Source organism: Saccostrea cucullata, unplaced genomic scaffold (genome assembly GCF_032062105.1).
Source record: "Saccostrea cucullata isolate Sc308-1 unplaced genomic scaffold, CSIRO_AGI_Scuc_v1 ctg10633, whole genome shotgun sequence".
In the NCBI taxonomy this organism is placed as follows: Eukaryota; Metazoa; Mollusca; class Bivalvia; order Ostreida; family Ostreidae; genus Saccostrea; species Saccostrea cuccullata.
In genome coordinates, this window is record NW_026934488.1 from 30,904 (window position 1) to 48,827 (window position 17,924).

General features: G+C 34.1%; 1 protein-coding gene across 1 annotated transcript; it reads left to right on the top strand.

Annotated features, from left to right (window-relative positions):
- The first annotated feature begins 12,470 nt into the window (after positions 1-12,470).
- Positions 12,471-16,919, top strand: LOC134240837 (uncharacterized). The gene is made up of 3 exons (XM_062722909.1): positions 12,471-12,739; positions 14,995-15,417; positions 16,037-16,919. The coding sequence occupies exons 1-3, from the start codon at positions 12,490-12,492 to the stop codon at positions 16,630-16,632; spliced, it is 1,269 nt and encodes a 422-aa protein (XP_062578893.1). The 5' UTR covers positions 12,471-12,489; the 3' UTR covers positions 16,633-16,919.
- Positions 16,920-17,924: the final 1,005 nt, after the last annotated feature.

Below are 17,924 nucleotides of genomic sequence, written 5' to 3' on the forward strand. Positions count from 1 at the left end.
CTAAGTTGCATGTCGACATAAATAAGTTGCATGTCAACATATTTATCTTGCATGTTAACATAAATAAGTTGCATGTTAACATAAATTAGTAGCATCTAGCATGTTGGATGTCACAAGTGGGCGATATTTGAGATTTTTGAAGATTTTTTAAAATTTTTATTTGATTGCAATTATCTTGCATGTCAACATATTTATATTGCATGTTGACATAACTATCTTGCATGTCAACATATTTATCTTGCATGTCGACATATTTGATAGAAAAATAACTTGCACACAAGGGGCAGAAATATGCCACCATACATTTAGGCCTAGTGCAATTAGTAAAATAATTTATTGACGTTACTTTGTGTTTACAACAGTACCGTACAATATTTTCTTCCCAAGACTCCTCTTACATTTCAACCTTATCGAAAAAGTAGTGTGGCCTCTTGGTAAGTTACTTAGGAGAGTACAAACACACAGGCACCTGACGTTACTTATTTTTCTTTTAATGAAATAAATTATACCCCTATCTGTAACATTTTGAAACTTTCGTGACAGTATCTTTTTTAATTTCTAATGGAAGCAACTGTAATGACATTTTTATTTATATATTTAGTTCCAATTTTTCATTCCGGAATAAAGGATTGCTCAAGCAAAAATTTCCTCGGGAAACGGGAGGGGGTTACATTGTTGTCCATAACACTAAAAGATCCCAACACAAGAACCCTATTTTATGGTTGGGGATGGGGTCGGCTTAATTGGTGGACAAGCTACATTCTGTCATATATATTCTCATTTTTCCTATCAACTTATGACAGTCATTCATCAATAAAAACATACCAAAATAAGAATTTTCATGTTGCTCACCAATTTACATGTAATATTGTAAAATTTTAAAGATCGATTTCAACTCTTAGACTTTACTTATACACATGGTTTTGTAAATATTTAGTGGTATATATATGCATTCAAAGTTTTCATTTGATAATTTAATGATTAATTAAAACGCATTCAACTTCAAATCTTAAAGCCGCTTCGTTCATTTTTAAATATCAATTCAGTCAAATAAGTGTTAAGAGGAGATTGCATGAAATATTTAAAAAAAAATTCATGTAATAAAAAGAAAACAAATGGTTACCACATTTCTCAAAGAAATGTATGGATCTTTTTTTATAGAAATCATAACATATTCCTGAAAATCAGTGAACTTCCGTAACTATATTCTTTTTATCGTAGACTGACTGTTAAGAGTTTGCGTTTCTTAGGAAGGAGGGACGGGGGAAGTTATTTTGATATGGTTACTTTAATATTCTTAAATTTTAGTGAATTTGAAAAAATTATCAGGTCTTGATCCCCTAACCTTTATCCGCTTTTCTGGATCTGTCTATGGGGATATAATGCCAAATTTTAATTAAACTTTTATCGTCAGAGATTCTGTTTCAGATTCTTAGTTCTAAGTTCTGATGTCTGATGATAGTGTGAAAATAGGTGAAATATTACAAAAGTTGCATTATAACCTCTTTATCATAGATTTATAAAAGAGAGAAAAAAGAGTGTACAAGGCGAGGACAATCACCCGCTCTATGACGGAAAAGTTTTATTTTTCTAAAATTATGTTGTCGGTAATGTCATCTTCAACATATTAGGATCATATATTGTTCTGAAAGGCATATTGATTGAAAATTGTTCTTAGACTTATTTAGTCGAAAATGGGTACGTTTATATTAAATGATTCTAGCAATAAAGATTTATTTTTGAATATGAACGGACCAGGTTTATCTATTCTTCACTTCTATTCGAAGTATTGTGTTTAAATTACGGAAAAGTAAATGCATTGTGTTTTTTCAATGGCGTCTGAACCCATTCTATCTAAAAGTTGAATATTTCTGAAATTGAAAAAATGAGGATAATGAGCATTGATTTATGTCGAAAAAAATACAAACAATACAAACATGTGGGCAGGGAATAAATACGGATCCCCCACCCCCGGAATACCAGAGATCCAGAGATTGGAACGGGTGCCTAGAGGAGTAAGCATCCCTTGTTGATCGGTCACACACGCTGTGAGCCCTATGTATTGATCAAGTGAACGGAACATTTCGTAATCAAATTTAGTATTAAACAAAGGTCTAACGGTTGGGTGAGAGAAGTAAGCCAAAAAAAAAAAAAAACGACCCAAGATAAATTAAATGATAGGTTGAAAAACCTTATTAGTCTCAACAAATTCGTTTCTTTTTAAGCAAACTGACACACAAACAACAAGAAGACACCGTAGCATATTGTGGTTAACGCATTCAGTCTTACGCCTATCATGAGCTTTGGAAAAAATTCGATTAGTTTGTGAAGCCCTTTTTTCCGTTTTACATACCTTTAAAACATAAGTAAAGATATATTTCGTGTATTTATCAATAAGTTATTTAATGACATAGACTTGAGACAGTGTCTTTGGATTATACTCCCCCTATATATGCCTTCATTCTTCAAGAAGTATTCTACTCAAATCAAACATAGCATTTCTGTATCAGTGGCGACAAAACGCAAACCAAGTATCGCACAAACACCAACACGGATAGCACATTTTATCAAATTCTATAATTATTTATTTCTGTTTCACTTCTTTCGACTGATTAATGTTTCTCTTGTGATAATAAATGCCAATACCTTTTTCAAAATGTTTAAATCGCGATAATTTTATCAAAAAACAATAAATCTTAATTTCATGCAAATCACAAAAAGGATCCGAAAAAAGTATAGCCATTGCAAAAATATGTTGCAAACATAGTATAGCATTCACTCAAAACAAGAATAGCCCAATTTCTCTAAAAAACGTAATTTATAGAAATCAGATGATGTTTCGTGGGTGAATTGAGGCGAAAACTAAGATACAATAACTTTTACAACAGAATATAGTTTGAAAAAATTAAGAACAATTGAAATAATTCAAAATGAGCGAAAATCCCATTTTAACTTAGTAAATGAGAATGGTATCGAATTTTTAACTTGTTTCAACTTAAAAATTTTCTCAAATAAATTTACATTGATTCTTTAAAGGTTTAATAAGTTGTGTAATCTCTTAAAGTTACTTTTACCCATATTTTGCCTGCATAATTTTCTTTTTTACCCATAATGCATCAGAGTACCCAAAGCAATATAGCAAGTGAACCAAATCAAGTAGATTTTCGATTAGCACTTTGTATACAGTGATGCTCTTCTTTTTTCCTCAAGCGGGGGCACAGATTCTATGAATTAGCCGGCTAAATCTTAAATCTGAACAAAAGGGTAATGAATAGAGGTTAGCATTGCTACAACCCCTGTTGAAATAACTCCAACTATTCATTGAATTAATCGTTTTAAAAGGGGTTAAAATGCCAATTAAAACCACAACCAGGTTGCAATAATAACGAGTATCACTTAAAAAAAACTTCACTATCGAAACAATCATTTCAATAATGAGTTTTATATCAAAACTGGGTCACAGGTGCTTGGGGACAGGACCCCCCCTCCCGTGTTCCGTACCCCAAGGATTCTTTGACTTTTTTTAAATAAAATATTTTTCTATGATATATTTTCAAAGTATTACAACTGAAAAATCCAAAATTTAAGCTAAAACTAACCCTTAATAAGAATTCACCCTCACTGTTATAGTATCATTGAGGGTGAATTTTTATAAAGGGATAGTTTTAGCTTAAATTTTGGATTTTTCATTTGTAACACTTTGATACGAAAGACGCCTAGGGCCACATAAAAAATATTTTTATCTCGTAATTACGAGATCTTTTCTCGTAAATACGAGATAATTATCTCGTAATAACGAGAAAAGATCTCGTTATTACGAGAAAAGATCTCGTAATTACGAGTAAAGATCTCGTTATTACGAGAAAAGATCTCGTCATTACGAGAAAAGATCTCGTAATTACGAGTTAATTATCTCGTAATAACGAGAGAAGATCTCGTTATTACGAGATAATTATCTCGTTATTACGAGAAAAGATCTCGTTATAACGAGTTAATTATCTCGTTGTCATCATAAACAGTATCAGATAAAATATTACCCTTTCAATTTCGTTTTGTAAACTTGCTTTAAAAATATATTTTAAAAATATCTGCTCGAAAATGACTATGTTTATCTGTTGTGCAAGGAAGTATTCTTGTGTAAAAATATTGGCATCACGTAGCAAACGTTATTTGCGGCTAAAAAACGACTGTAAAGTTGACAAAAAATCAAAGATCTTTTCTCGTAATTACAAGATAATTAACTCGTAATAACGAGATCTTTTCTCGTATTCACGAGATCTGTTATCGTTATAACGAGATAATTAACTCGTAATTTCGAGATAATTAACTCGTAATAACAAGATCTTTTTCTCGTTATAACGAGATAATTAACTCGTAATAACGAGATCTTTTCTCGTAATTACGAGATGATTAACTTGTAATAACGAGATCTTTTCTCGTTATTACGAGATCTTTTCTCGTAATTACGAGATAATTGACTCGTAATAACGAGATCTTTTCTCGTTATTACGAGATCTTTTCTCGTAATAACGAGATAATTAACTCGTAATAACGAAATCTTTTTTTTATGTGGCCCTATTCGTCTTCAAAAAAAGTCAAAGAATCCTTGGGGTACGGAACATGGGAGGGGGGGGGGGGGGTCCTGTCCACAAGCACCTGTGAAGTGGGTGAAACATCGCAACCACTATTTAAAGGGACTGGGTGGTTGTGGCCATTTTTAGACTATTTAATTTGATCTCCTCTAAAAGAAGAGTTCCATATGAAGATATAATAAACTAATCAAAATTTTAAACTAAAATTTATGAAATTTTTCTTTGCCAAATGATAGTTGACAGCTTAAGATATCTCTATAAATATAAGTTTTATCTGGTGGTTAATAAAAAAATAATCTGTTGACCCCCTAGCCTCCTTAAATAACAACTACTTAATATTATTTTCCAAAACGTTAATTAGTTACAGCTTAAATTGTAAGATGGAGTACAGGAAGAAGAATGCGTGACTTACAGAACAGACGAGAAGGAATAAAAACAATATTAAAGATAAATAAGAGATATTTGTACAAAATGAAGTGTGTGTGATCAAGAGAATGGATCATGTGTTGGCTCCTCTCATTTACAAGAGACTCAATTTATTCCCTTTAAGAGGATTTTTTTTGGGGGGGGGGTAGTAAAGGGGAATTGAATTCACTCTTAAGACCATACACACTCCGTATTACAATTGATTATGCAATGTTTTAAATGGTGGTTAATCCCAGTTTCTCTTATCATAAGTATCTTATTACCTTTCACCTCATTTATGTCTTTCTTAATTAGGTCTTTCCACCTTTCTGTGGAAAGACCTATTGATATTCTTCTGTTTATTATTATTTTTATTATTTTTCCGCCGGACGAATTTTTGTTTCAAGGTCTTTTGAAAAGATTTATAGTTTATAAGATTGTACTTTGTAAGAGATATTTGCAAAAAACCCTGCGTATTTGAACTATGAACTCTTTCGAAGTTATTGCCCCTTTCGCAAGATATGCTGGTTATCGCTACTCCTTTGAAACCATAAACTGTAGACATATGAAACCTTCACTAAAGTCTTCGACTAATTAAGAGGACTCTGGAATCTATTCATTGCGAAAGTATTCGGTGACCCCTTCAATGAGTTATTGCCCCTGAAACTTTTTGAATTTTAGAAATAATTAAAAATTTTCAAAACAAGAAGTGATAGAGACATGAGACCAACTGCATAAGATTTATTGAGCTTTGAGCTTAAAATTCATGTAAAGGTCAAAGGTCAAGGTCATTCCAAAATTGAGAAATTAAGCTCTTTTTATATCTTTTTTGTCTCTTAACTTATACAAAATGTCTTAGCATCATTAATATGTACTCTTAAAACTATTTTAAAGATTCAATTCGTATTCCGTAAGATTGACCCTATTAAAAGTTATCGCCCTTTGTGCGGAAAACCTTGTTATCGCTACTACTTCGAAACCGTTAACCGTACAAATATGAAACCTTCACTAAAGTCTTCGACTAATTGAGAGGATTCTGGAGTCTATTCATTGCGAAAGTCTTCCGTGACTTCTTCATTGAGTTATTGCCCCTGAAAGTCTTTGAATTTTACAAATAATTAAAAATTTTCAAAATGAGAAGTGATAGAGACATGAGACCAACTGCATAAGATTCATTGAGCTTTGAGCTTAAAATTCATGTAAAGGTCAAAGGTCAAGGTCATTCCAAAATTGAGAAATTAAGCTCTTTTTATATCTTTTTTGTCTCTTAACTTATACAAACTTTCTTAGCATCATTAATATGTACTCTTAAAACTATTTTAAAGATTCAATTCGTATTCCGTAAGATTGACGCTATTAAAAGTTATCGCTCTTTGTGCGGAAAACCTTGTTATCGCTACTACTTCGAAACCGTAAACCATACAAATATGAAACCTTCACTAAAGTCTTTGACTTATTGAGAGGATTCTGGAATCTATTCATTGCTAAAGTCTTCGATGACTTCTTTAATGAGTTATTGCCCCTGAAAGTCTTTGAATTTTATAAATAATTAAAAATTTTCAAAACGAGAAGGTGTAGAGACATGAGACCAACTGCATAAGATTCATTGAGCTTAGAGCTTAAAATTCATGTAAAGGTCAAAGGTCAAGGTCATTCTAAAACTGAGAAATTTAGCCCTTTTTATATCTCTTTTGTCTTTCAACATATGCTTAATGTCCATGCATCATTATTATGTACTCTTAAAACTGTGTCAAAGATTTCATTCTTGTCCCTTTAGATTGACCATATTAAAAGTTATTACCCCTTGTGCGAAAAACATTTTTATTGCTATTGCTTCAAAACCATAAACTGCAAAGACATGAAACCTTCTCTAATGTCTTATGGGACTTTAGGCAAAACTTTTATGTTCAAGTGCAAAAGGATCTAGTGATTTCTTGAATGAGTTACTGCCCTTAAATGCTTTTGTGCTTACTATTAAACCTTATAACTTTAAAACTATATGTCATAGAGACATGGGGTTAATTACAATGTGACCCTTGACTTTTGACCTTGAATATGACTTGAAGGTCAAAGGTCAAAGTCACCTAAAAAAAATTTCATTTTCATTTTTTTCTTCTTTTAAGCCATTCCTGGTTTCTTTTTTATGAAATTTAATTTTAAATAGATAAATATTAAATGAAATTGAAATTCAAAAGGTGGAAAGACCTCTTATTGTTCTGTGAACAATAAGTCTCCTAGTTTTTTCATATTGTTGGTGTTGGGAATGCTTACATTTGATTAAAGGTAATAAATTGTTGTCCAAATATCATGAAGGAAAAGTGAATTTTTCTTTGTAAATCCATTTTCATTGTCCGATTTTATATTTAATTGTACACTATACTTACTTTCTACTTTCTTTTTCAGTGGTTATCATATACTGAATACCTGGTGGTGAAATTATATTTATACGTATAATTATCGTTCAAGAGATAACTATCACTAGAGGGACTTTTGCTATTTTCTTTCGCGGAAACACTGACTGATACATTCGGTCGCGTAGTTTGAGAGCTACTCCGATTGGTAGCTGCATGGCGTTTGAGCTTCAGAGCTCGATGCCATAAAACTCAGAGAGATTATGATTCCCTCATTAATTTTAAACGGTTTGCTTTGTGGGCCTACAAAGCTCAAGCCAACCGACAAATCTGTCTGCGCTGCAATCACAAGTTAAAACTACGAGGGCTAAATATGTCCTCGGTGCTCGGAAAGAAACAAAAAACGCAATTATTTAGTCTTGATGATTTCGCATAAACATTCTCTTTTAATTAAAACATGTGTCCGTAACATTTTTATTCAATTTCTAATAGTTTTTAGAACACATTTTTGAGTATGGCCCTTCGTATATTGGAATATGGCAGATTCTATGATTTCCTAGACTTGTTTCTTCTTTCTGAAAGGTGTTTTTTTTTCAAGTTTAGAAAATGAAACAAGTCAAAGGGTGAAAGATCTGGCGTATATTGTTGGTGTGACAAAACATTATCTATCTGTTTATCCCCAAAACTCCTATACTTTTCATGGCGTGTGGGTTTGGACGCTGTCATGAAGAAATTTAATGCAGTTGATTCCTGATTCTGGTTCCATTCTTTCATAAATCTTTTGATTTTTTGCAAAATTTTGCTTTCTAGATTTCTCCAGAAATTGAATAAAAATTTAAGAATTCTCCACGAATAAGAATTTGAACGACAAGACCAATAATATGTAAGAAAATTACATATAAAGCTGTTTTTATGCTTTTGCAATTCTTTGCTCTTCTCAGACCTTGGCTGTTTTTGTCAAGTGCATCTTAATGTAAATTTGTTTTTAAGGTTTAAAGTAATGGATTCATGCTTGATTATCTGTCTGAATTTCAGACAAACGTGGAAGACTAAAACTTTTGATTTTTTGAAATAATTGTTTAGATATTCTAACACGCTGACGTTTTTCACTAATTTTTTAAAACATAGGGTGACCATTGAGTACTAAGCTTTATTACTGTTAAATGCTTCTTTTAAACAGTGTAAACCACCCCAAAATGATGCTTATCAATTTTGTTAGGTGTCTAAAAGTCAATCAAACATCACCAGTGATAATTTGTTGAAATTTGGCAAACAGTCCGTTGGTTGTTGCAGGTCCTTGTCGCCAAGGACGGTACACATTTTTGATGCCCATTATTGAAATTCACCTGCTTACGTGTCCATTAAACAGGCATAGGTTGCTGTAAATTTCACATATATTTCAGTTAAAATTTCTCTAGGATTCTTAACGAGTTTAACAGCAGCTTTAATGAAGCGTTTCATTTCACTCTAGTTTACCGATTCTATACTATTCACTTTTAATGCTGTGTCTCGAATAGCTCTTGTTTTCCAGCATCTTACAATGAAACTATGTGATGAAAAGTGGTCACATAAACTGTAATAATTCCTCAAATTAAAGATTCAATCATGAGAGAAAGTCAAGTTTAATGTCATATGATTTCTATTTTGTGTCATAGAGCTCAGGACATTATTTATTGAACAGCCTTCGTGCATTAGAGAACACCAAACACGTAACGAACGAATATCGGTCTAACAAACGGTAAACTTGTTTACATTGTGATTACCTGTGTAACTGACGAAACGTACGGACGAATCACACGTATAGAAGAATTAAAATTATTTGTCAATTTGATAAGTATAATAGCTTTGGTGTTCCATGTACCAGTATGATATAAATATATGCATATGTTCAGGTGTGTTTTTATTGATTCCTTTTAATTATTTACTTATAATAAATGAAAAGTAATCCATATTATATTAAAGCATTGGCATACCAGAGGGGGGTTCCGGGGGTTTGAACCCCCACTTATTTTTGTACAGAGGGAGAAAGAGAGAAATTATAGCTTTTCTGTAATAGATATTTATACGTCTAATCATTTGAAAAATTAAAATAAAATTGCTGTCTCTTCTGCTCGCTAGATCTGTAGATTTTCGCATATTTGTTTTCTTCTGTGTACCTTCACAACCTCGTCTCAGGGCTCAAAACATCCACAAGTAACATGCAAGGAAGATTCCATCGAACTCTAGCTATACCATGTTTGGACCATCTTCAGAAGTAACTAACTTTTAGAAGTATGCATATTTAATATTTTTAATCAATATAGAAAAAATGTTCCTGTAGTATGCAGAAGGAGGGGGCTAACTTTTTCCGAGAATAATCTTTTGCTGCAGTTTTAAAAATATCTTGTTTTGGAAACTCCCTCCACATCTTTTGTTGCTGGAAAATACGCAGATTCAAGATTGAAAGTAATGTACCGAACAGAAAAGTGACAAGAAGCCCCCCCCCCTCTACCCCCTCCCAATTTTAAAAAGTGTTGTATTAAAAAGTGTTGTATAGGTTTTTTTTTGTTTTGTTTATGTTTGTTTTTTTTTTTTTATATTTTTTTGCTTGCATTGTCAAATGTTTTTGGAGCCTCCCCTTTCTTATAAATGAAGCTACGGACTTGAAGTGGCCATGGTGTGATTCTATGCATGAGTGCTGGGTACACCGACCTGGACCCCCCCCCCCCCCTTTTCAAAAATTGCTGGATCCGTCCATGTTAAAGGATGACCTTTGTTCATTACGATAATGCCTTATATATGGCACGCCAAATTAACAAAAATTAGCCAAACATAGTTCCACAGTCGATAAATTAGGTTTATCGGTTGTAAACTATAGTTTACAGACTGTAAACTATAGTATACAAGTTTAAATGTTAATCTGTATTTTACATCAATGCGATAATCTATGTTTCAGAACCGTAAACTAAATTTAACACTGAAAACAATCATTTGCGGTTGCAAAACATAGATAACTGTATCTGATAAATTAGTTTCACGATTTGTAAACTATGGTTTACAGCTCTTAACTATAGTTCACGATCTGATAAATATAGTTTCACAATTTGTGAAACTTTGATTAACAACAGTACTCTTAACTAAAGTTCACGATTGTAAATTATAGTTTAAAGACGTGAATCTATGTTTATCAACAAAAATTATTGTAAACGTTTTCTTACAGAAGGATAAACTTAGATTAGCATTCGTAAACTATAGTAAACAACTGTTAACTATAGTTTTACAGATGAAAACTATAGTTAACCAATTGTTAATTATAGTTTACGGTTTTTAAACTATAGTTTACAGTAGATAAATCTAGTTTATCAAGTGTGAAACTATGTTTAACTCATGTGTGAATTTGGCGTGCCATACTTACAGGTTGTAACAAGTATCAATACGACGCTTTGCAGGGCTGAGAACAATTTAACAATAGATGCAAGTTTCCATCTAGGGTGTCGATATAAGGAACCCGACATAAATATAACAAACCGATATTGGTCGTTCATATCTAAATAGGAAGTGAAGAGATATGTACTAGCAGTTAAAACTGTCTAAATATTTATTCAGCGGCGGATCCAGGAATTTCAAAACGTGGGGGGCGCAGTAGAAGACTTGGAAGTATTAAGGGCTACATTAACGCCCCCAGTGGGTCCAGGACAAAGCCCTGGTTGGGATCCAGGAGGGAAGCCCTCGAAAAGTGAGGAACTCTATAACAAATTAGAGGTGTATTCCTGTTGATTTGAAGATAATACAAACAAAATTAAAAAATGAAATGGGGAAGGGGGCGCACGCCTGGCGCGCCGGTGCTGGATCCGCCTTTGAAATAATTACAAAATAAATATAAAGCGAGTGATGGTATTTATAAACTAGTAATACGGTTTAAATCGTCGAGATACGTTCGTTCGTTGCGTGTTTGGTGTTCTCTATTGAGAGAATGGATAAAAGACTATTAGACAAGCCTCTGTAGCTCCATACGAAAGACGTTCAGACACAGAAAAGATCAAGACTATGTACAATGGCATTAAGAAAGTATAGTTTACCTCACCACAAATAAATAAGCCTGTCTCAAGTCTAAGTTAGGCAAGGTTTAATTGGACAAAAGTCATACAACTTGTAAGACTGGTGGCACACTTCCCTTCAAAGAATATAGAAGTGATGCTAATCTTGAATTTATTAAATGTCTTCTTGGATAAGCTAGACGATCATACAATTTTAAATTAGGTCTTCAAGGTAATATTTTATAAGTAACCTTCATCAGGATATGATCTGAACAAAGACTTTATATAATAGTGTCATATCGTGTCTCTCAGTACCACTGAACAATCTAAAGTACAAATGTGGGAAGGGGCACCCCAAGGTCAGTGGATCACCCTCAACACAAGCAAAGAGGATCGATTTCAGCGTTCGCAATAACTCCTGAACATTTTAGGCAATTTGTTTGCACGTACATGTACTGTTCTTCAGATACGTGAACTAATTCTGGGTGAGAGATATCAAAAAGCATAGTTCGGCTTCCGATCTAGAAGGATGTAGTCCTCTCCTTACTTCAAAAGTGCAGAGAGCAGAGCAATCCACTTTACGTTACATTCATCAATTTGACATAGGTGGTCGACCGAACAATCGAGATGCCTACCTAAACTGCAGAGCTTAGTAAAGTAACTTTACGACACTATCATCTATTTTATGCATATAAAATCAGATGACTTTATTTTACGGGAAAAGGTATTAATTTTTGGTCGGGATCGGCCTGCGGCCTTGGGTATATATAAGTCGGAAAGCTCGGGATCAAAGTTCTTTTCATCAACTTGCTGGATACAGAGTAGGTTGAATATTTCTTTGTCAAGTTTTTTCATAATATTTGTAAGAAATTTTTTGCATCTGCCTTAAATATATTTAAATTTTGGTTAATGGATGATAAAGTTTGTATGTTCTTAATACTTTTTTAATCCAACGTATATATTTTCTCTGGATTGTGCTGGATTTACAACCCGATTAATTGTGACACGACAGCCATTTTGAATATATTGTTGGAAATTTATCCCGTAGCAAATTTATCAAAAAAATTTGTATCTGATGAATTACAATTAGTAATTTTCGTTTGTTATTTACTCTAACGAGCGGAAATGCCTCCCAAAAATAAGACTAAGCGGAATTGCAGACTGAGAGACAACGAGGGCAAAGCATCAAGGTCAAAGAGGTCAAGACAAGAGCGACCAGCGGTAGCGATAGAGGTTGACGATAATCATACAGTTCAGGAACCAGGTCCTCCAGGAAGCATCGCCGCCCAAGAGAATGTAGTTGGTGCCAGAAAGTCAAACTCTACCCCACTGGCCCCAGCGCCTGTGCCTGCTTTGGCCATTGAATCTCAATCAGGTACAAGCATTGGTTATGATAATCAATATGTAGATAGCATTCATTCGCTATTGGCTAGCAATGTCTCTAATTCATTGAAGTCTAAAATCATTAGTTCAGCATACATAGAGATTAGTTTGTTGCTTGATAACACTTCCCTGACAGAATCTTCAGAGAAAAAAATATTTTTTAATGAAAAAGGGGAGCTGGTCACAAGAGAGGTTGTTAAACCTAGCAATAAGATTCAAAATATCAGTAGATGGACGGATGCATTCTTAGTTTACTCTAGCATTTATGCTTCAGCCCACCCAGAATCTTATCAGGGTTTGCTGAAATATTTACATGACATAAGACTCGGGGCATCAAGATGTGGGGAGGGGGATTTGGGATGGAAGAAATATGACGAGCAATTTCGACTTCGCCGCAGTATCGATCCCACCATAGACTGGTCTAAAGTAGACTATGAGTTATGGTTGATGTTTATGTCATCATCCCCACAATCTAAACTAACAATTAAACCAAACAGCCCAGCCTACAACAAGTGCTATAATTTCAACTTCAAGGGTCATTGTGACAGACCTTCTTGCCAGTACATGCACAAGTGCATTAAATGTTCTGGGAGTCATCCACAATATTTGTGCCCTCAATCTAATTATGTTGGCAAGTCCACAAGTTACTCAAGGGGACCACTGCAAGGGCAATCCCAAGTTAGACCCCTTATGTCACACCCAACCCAAACCCCAAGACCACAAAGGTATATGGGCCCTAGGAAATTCCCCTATTAATGTTGAAAAGTTAAATGAATATTTGCAGTCATATCCAGACAAATATGCTGCTAATTATATAAAAAATGCGTTTTCAAAGGGTTTTGAAATAAATTATACAGGCCCAAGGTGTCATGTGTTTTCAAAAAATCTGAAATCTGCAAGTGAACACCATGAGGAGTTGATGGAAAAGATAAGTAAGGAAATCAAGCTTGGCCGAATCATGGGTCCTTTTGATCAACTTCCAATTTCTAACCTCCATATTTCACCAGTTGGCATTGTCCCTAAATCTGATGGAGGGTGGCGAATGATTACACATTTATCCTATCCTAGTTCCCAGGGGATCAACGACATTATAGACCCAGATTTATGTACAGTGCAGTATGCTTCTTTTGATGGTGTAGTCAATATGATTGCAAATTTGGGAAGGGGCGCATTGATAGGTAAGATGGATATTAAAAGTGCTTTTCGTTTAGTTCCGATCAATCCAGGGGATTTTGACTTGTTAGGTTTCTCTGTAGATGGATTATATTACATAGATAAATGCCTTCCCATGGGTTGTTCCATTAGTTGCAGAATTTGGGAAACATTTGCAACTTTTCTACACTGGCTTGCTCAGTTCAAGTCTGGATTGAATACATTAGATCATTATTTAGACGACTTCCTTTTTGCAGGTAGGTCTGGTAGTGATGAATGTGAAATTCTAATGTCTACTTTTAGTAACTTAGCTGGGGATTTAGGGGTACCTCTAGCCCATGAGAAAACGTCTGGTCCAACGACAAAATTAATATTTCTAGGTTTCGAAATTGATACACTAGAGATGACAATTAAGATCCCAGAAGCTAAGTTAGAAATCCTGAAGAGCCTGATTGAAAATTTTTTAGATAGGGAAAAAGTTACACTGCAAGAAATGCGTCTTTAGTTGGAATGCTCAATTTTTTCTCAAAGGCAATCAGATCTAGTAGAGCTTTTATTCGAAGAATGTATGATGCATTTAGTGGAGTTTTCAAGCCACATCATCATATAAGATTATCAGTAGGAATTAAAAGTGACCTTAGAATGTGGCTGGTGTTCTTGAACCATTTTAATGGGGTTGCATATTTTCCTAATACTGTATGGGAAGAATCTAGCATTTTACAGTTATTTACAGATAGTGCAGGTTCAGGTCATTTAGGTTGTGGGGGTTACTTTAGTGGAAGTTGGTTTTTTCTCCAATGGCCAAAACATTGGAACAACCAAGAAATTTTGAGAGACATGACTTTTCTTGAGCTCGTACCAGTAGTTTTAGTAATAGAGATATGGGGACCTAGGTTGTTACATAAAAAAGTTCAGTTTCATGTTGATAACCTTTCATTAGTTAGTGTCATCAATACCCAATCTTCCAAGTCTAAAAGAGTGATGGAATTGGTAAGACATTTGGTTCTTAGACTGATGATCAATAATGTTATGTTTAGGGCAAATCACATTAGTAGCTTGGATAACAAAATTGCAGATTCTATTTCTCGCAAACAGTGGTTCCGCTTCAAGACGTTAGCACCAGAGGCAAGCACCAGACCAGTCAACATGATTTACAGATTCAAATGAATAAATTGCTATATGCTTCAATCTCTGAAAACACTAAGACAGCATACGAAACAGGACAAAATTCATTTTATAATTTCCGGAAAGAATTTGGGTACGAAATTTCATGGCCCCCACCTCTTAGAGATGTTCACTTTGTTGCTTATCTGTCACTTAAGAAGTGTTCCCATGCTACGGCAAAATCTTATCTATCTTCGATTAGTTTTCAATGCAAAATTCACAATTGGGTTGATGAAACAAAGAACATTCTGGTTGTAAAGGTTCTTGAGGGTATGAGAAGAACTGGTAGGTCTGCAGATGCAAGGCTACCAATAACCTTGCAGTTGCTTACTCAAGTTGTTAGGGTTTTATTGAGCATTTGTAGCAATAGTTATGAAACAAAATTGTTCAGAGCTGCTTATATATTAGCCTTCTTTGGTTTTCTCAGAATAGGGGAATTCACATTGTCTACTGGTAATAGTGTTCATACAATTTTACAAGTGACTGATGTTCAATTTGAAGCTAATTACTCTAAGGTTTTTGTACACATAAGAATGTCAAAATGTGATCAGGATAGAAAGGGGGTTTCTTTAGCCATTGATGAAAGTGAGGGAATCCTGTGTCCAGTAGCAAGTTTGATAGATTATCTTGCAGTAAGACCAAAAATTAAAGGGCCATTATTTATCCACTGTGGAAAAAATCCCCTTACCAGATATCAGTTCTCTTCGGTTTTGAAAAAATCACTTCAGGTTTTGGGGGTTCACGGACATTATAGGGCCCAATCATTTCGTATTGGGGCAGCCACTGCAGCATTTGAAGCGGGGTGTTCACAAGATGTCATAATGGAAGAAGGGCGTTGGAAGTCTAGGGCATACAAATCATACATAAGATGTCCTATTGGGCAGATGTTGGGGGCAAATAAGTTGTAATTTTGTAAATGTTGTAATTTTGTAAATATAACAAGAATTATTCAAATTATTGCATACATTTGTAGAGGTCCCTGAAGTTAAAGTCTGGTGTGTGGGCTCCTCTATTATTAAGAATGCAGTGATGGCATCAGTATGCAGACCGGGGGGAACAAATCTTGGATTGGATAGATTAAAAATAAATATCTGGTGGCAGGGATATTCAGGTTTGAATTTTTTGGGATTTAAAAGAAAGCTCTTTTTTCTTACAGAATATGAGGAATCCCCAGATTGTTTGGTTATTCACTGTGGGGCAAACGATTTAGGATCAATTTATCTGTATACTCTCATTGAGAAAATTAAATCCCATCTAAAGATTATTAAGACTCGCTTTCCACATTCTACACTTGTTTGGTCACAGATGCTGCCACGAAATAAATGGAGGTACTCGGGGGACAATAAAGCAATGGAGCGATCCCGTCTTAAGGCCAATAGGGTAGCTGCTTCATTAGTGTTAGAGTTGGGGGGTTGTTACATAAAGTACCCTGATTTATTGAAAAACATGTCACAATTTCTGTTGCCAGATGGAGTACACCTCAATGACCTAGGAAATAAACTCTTTCTAAATAATATCCAAGGGGGGTTAGAATTTTTCCTGTCAAAGCAAGGCAATGTGTATCCTTAAACAAAACATAAAGAACATTGGGCCGTGGGGGCTTTTTTGTCAGTTGCTTGGGTGCTCCCCCATGTGTGGGATGACTGCAAACTCTCCTTCGGTTGTTCGCTGTCATGTGGCGTTTGCGCACACCAAAGCAACTGAGGCCTACATAAACTTTGTATTGTTGTGAAGTTTTCACCATTGAACTGTGAAGGGGGTTGAAATGTTGAACCATTTTATATGTAAAATATTTGCTGATATGTTGATATAATTTGTTTTGTGCTTGAATTGTGCATATAACTAATTACACTTAAATAAGTTAAATAAGTAACCACCCGCGGTTTACCCGGGGTGGTCATTTTTGCACATATGACTTGTTTGTGTTGATGAATTTTGTTGAATTTGTGTGGGTTTGCCCAAAAGTTGTGTGTATTAATTGGCATCCCACAAATTACTATGCCACGGCCAATGTTCGCCAAAATAAAGGTTAAAACAAACATTTTGTTGTCATTTCCCTGTATAAATAATTCAATATAAGCACCTTTCAGTTTGACGGCGACATTTAGACGAGGTTGGAGTAATACATGGAGTTAAGTAGAAACTATTACAACTTATTCTAAATGGAGACAATAATCTTACATACAACCAAAATATTGCAATATTTAAACTTGTTCAAGAATTTATTGCAACTACAAAGCGATTTGCATGAATTGATATTCTATCTGCTTTTGTTTTTCAATTGTCAAATCACAGAACCAAAACCTATTTATGTTTTCTTATTCATTTTTTTAAATTTATACAATTATTAATATAATTGCCAGTCATATATGTTAAAATAAAAATTTAAATTATATTATCAGCTCATATATTTCTCTTTTTTTGTTCTTCTTAATTTGCCTTGTCATATACATTTCTACTGAATATATGCATGTATATATTTATATTTTTCAATGTTATATTAATAATGTTTACTTGTACATGTATGATTTTGACCTTGTATTGTGGAAAGGACTTATATAGGCAGTGCCTGCTGTCCAATCCAATTATGTTTTATCATAATAAAATATTGTTTAAATTAAGTAGAAACTAATGGACGAGTTCTCAAGAATATATTTTCTATTTGAGCTAATTTTTAGTCCAAAAGACTCAAGACATGGACCAAGGAACGCCAATTACATCATCTATCACATTTCACGGTAAAAGACTTGAACGGCGACTGGAAGTCCTCAACGTATTCTAGTACCAGATTTCTTAAGCTACAGACACAATCTCTACAGACACCAAAACCAGTAAACACATCAGTTAAGCCGCACCATTAC

Excerpts from the sequence above, each read along its gene's own strand:
- LOC134240837 (XM_062722909.1), top strand. The coding sequence starts at position 12,490 with ATGCCTCCCAAAAATAAGACTAAGCGGAATTGCAGACTGAGAGACAAC. Across the intron at positions 12,740-14,994 it reads GGCCATTGAATCTCAATCAG|TGGTTCCGCTTCAAGACGTT; the intron begins GTACAAGCATTG and ends TCTCGCAAACAG. Across the intron at positions 15,418-16,036 it reads AGTTGTTAGGGTTTTATTGA|AGGTCCCTGAAGTTAAAGTC; the intron begins GCATTTGTAGCA and ends ATACATTTGTAG.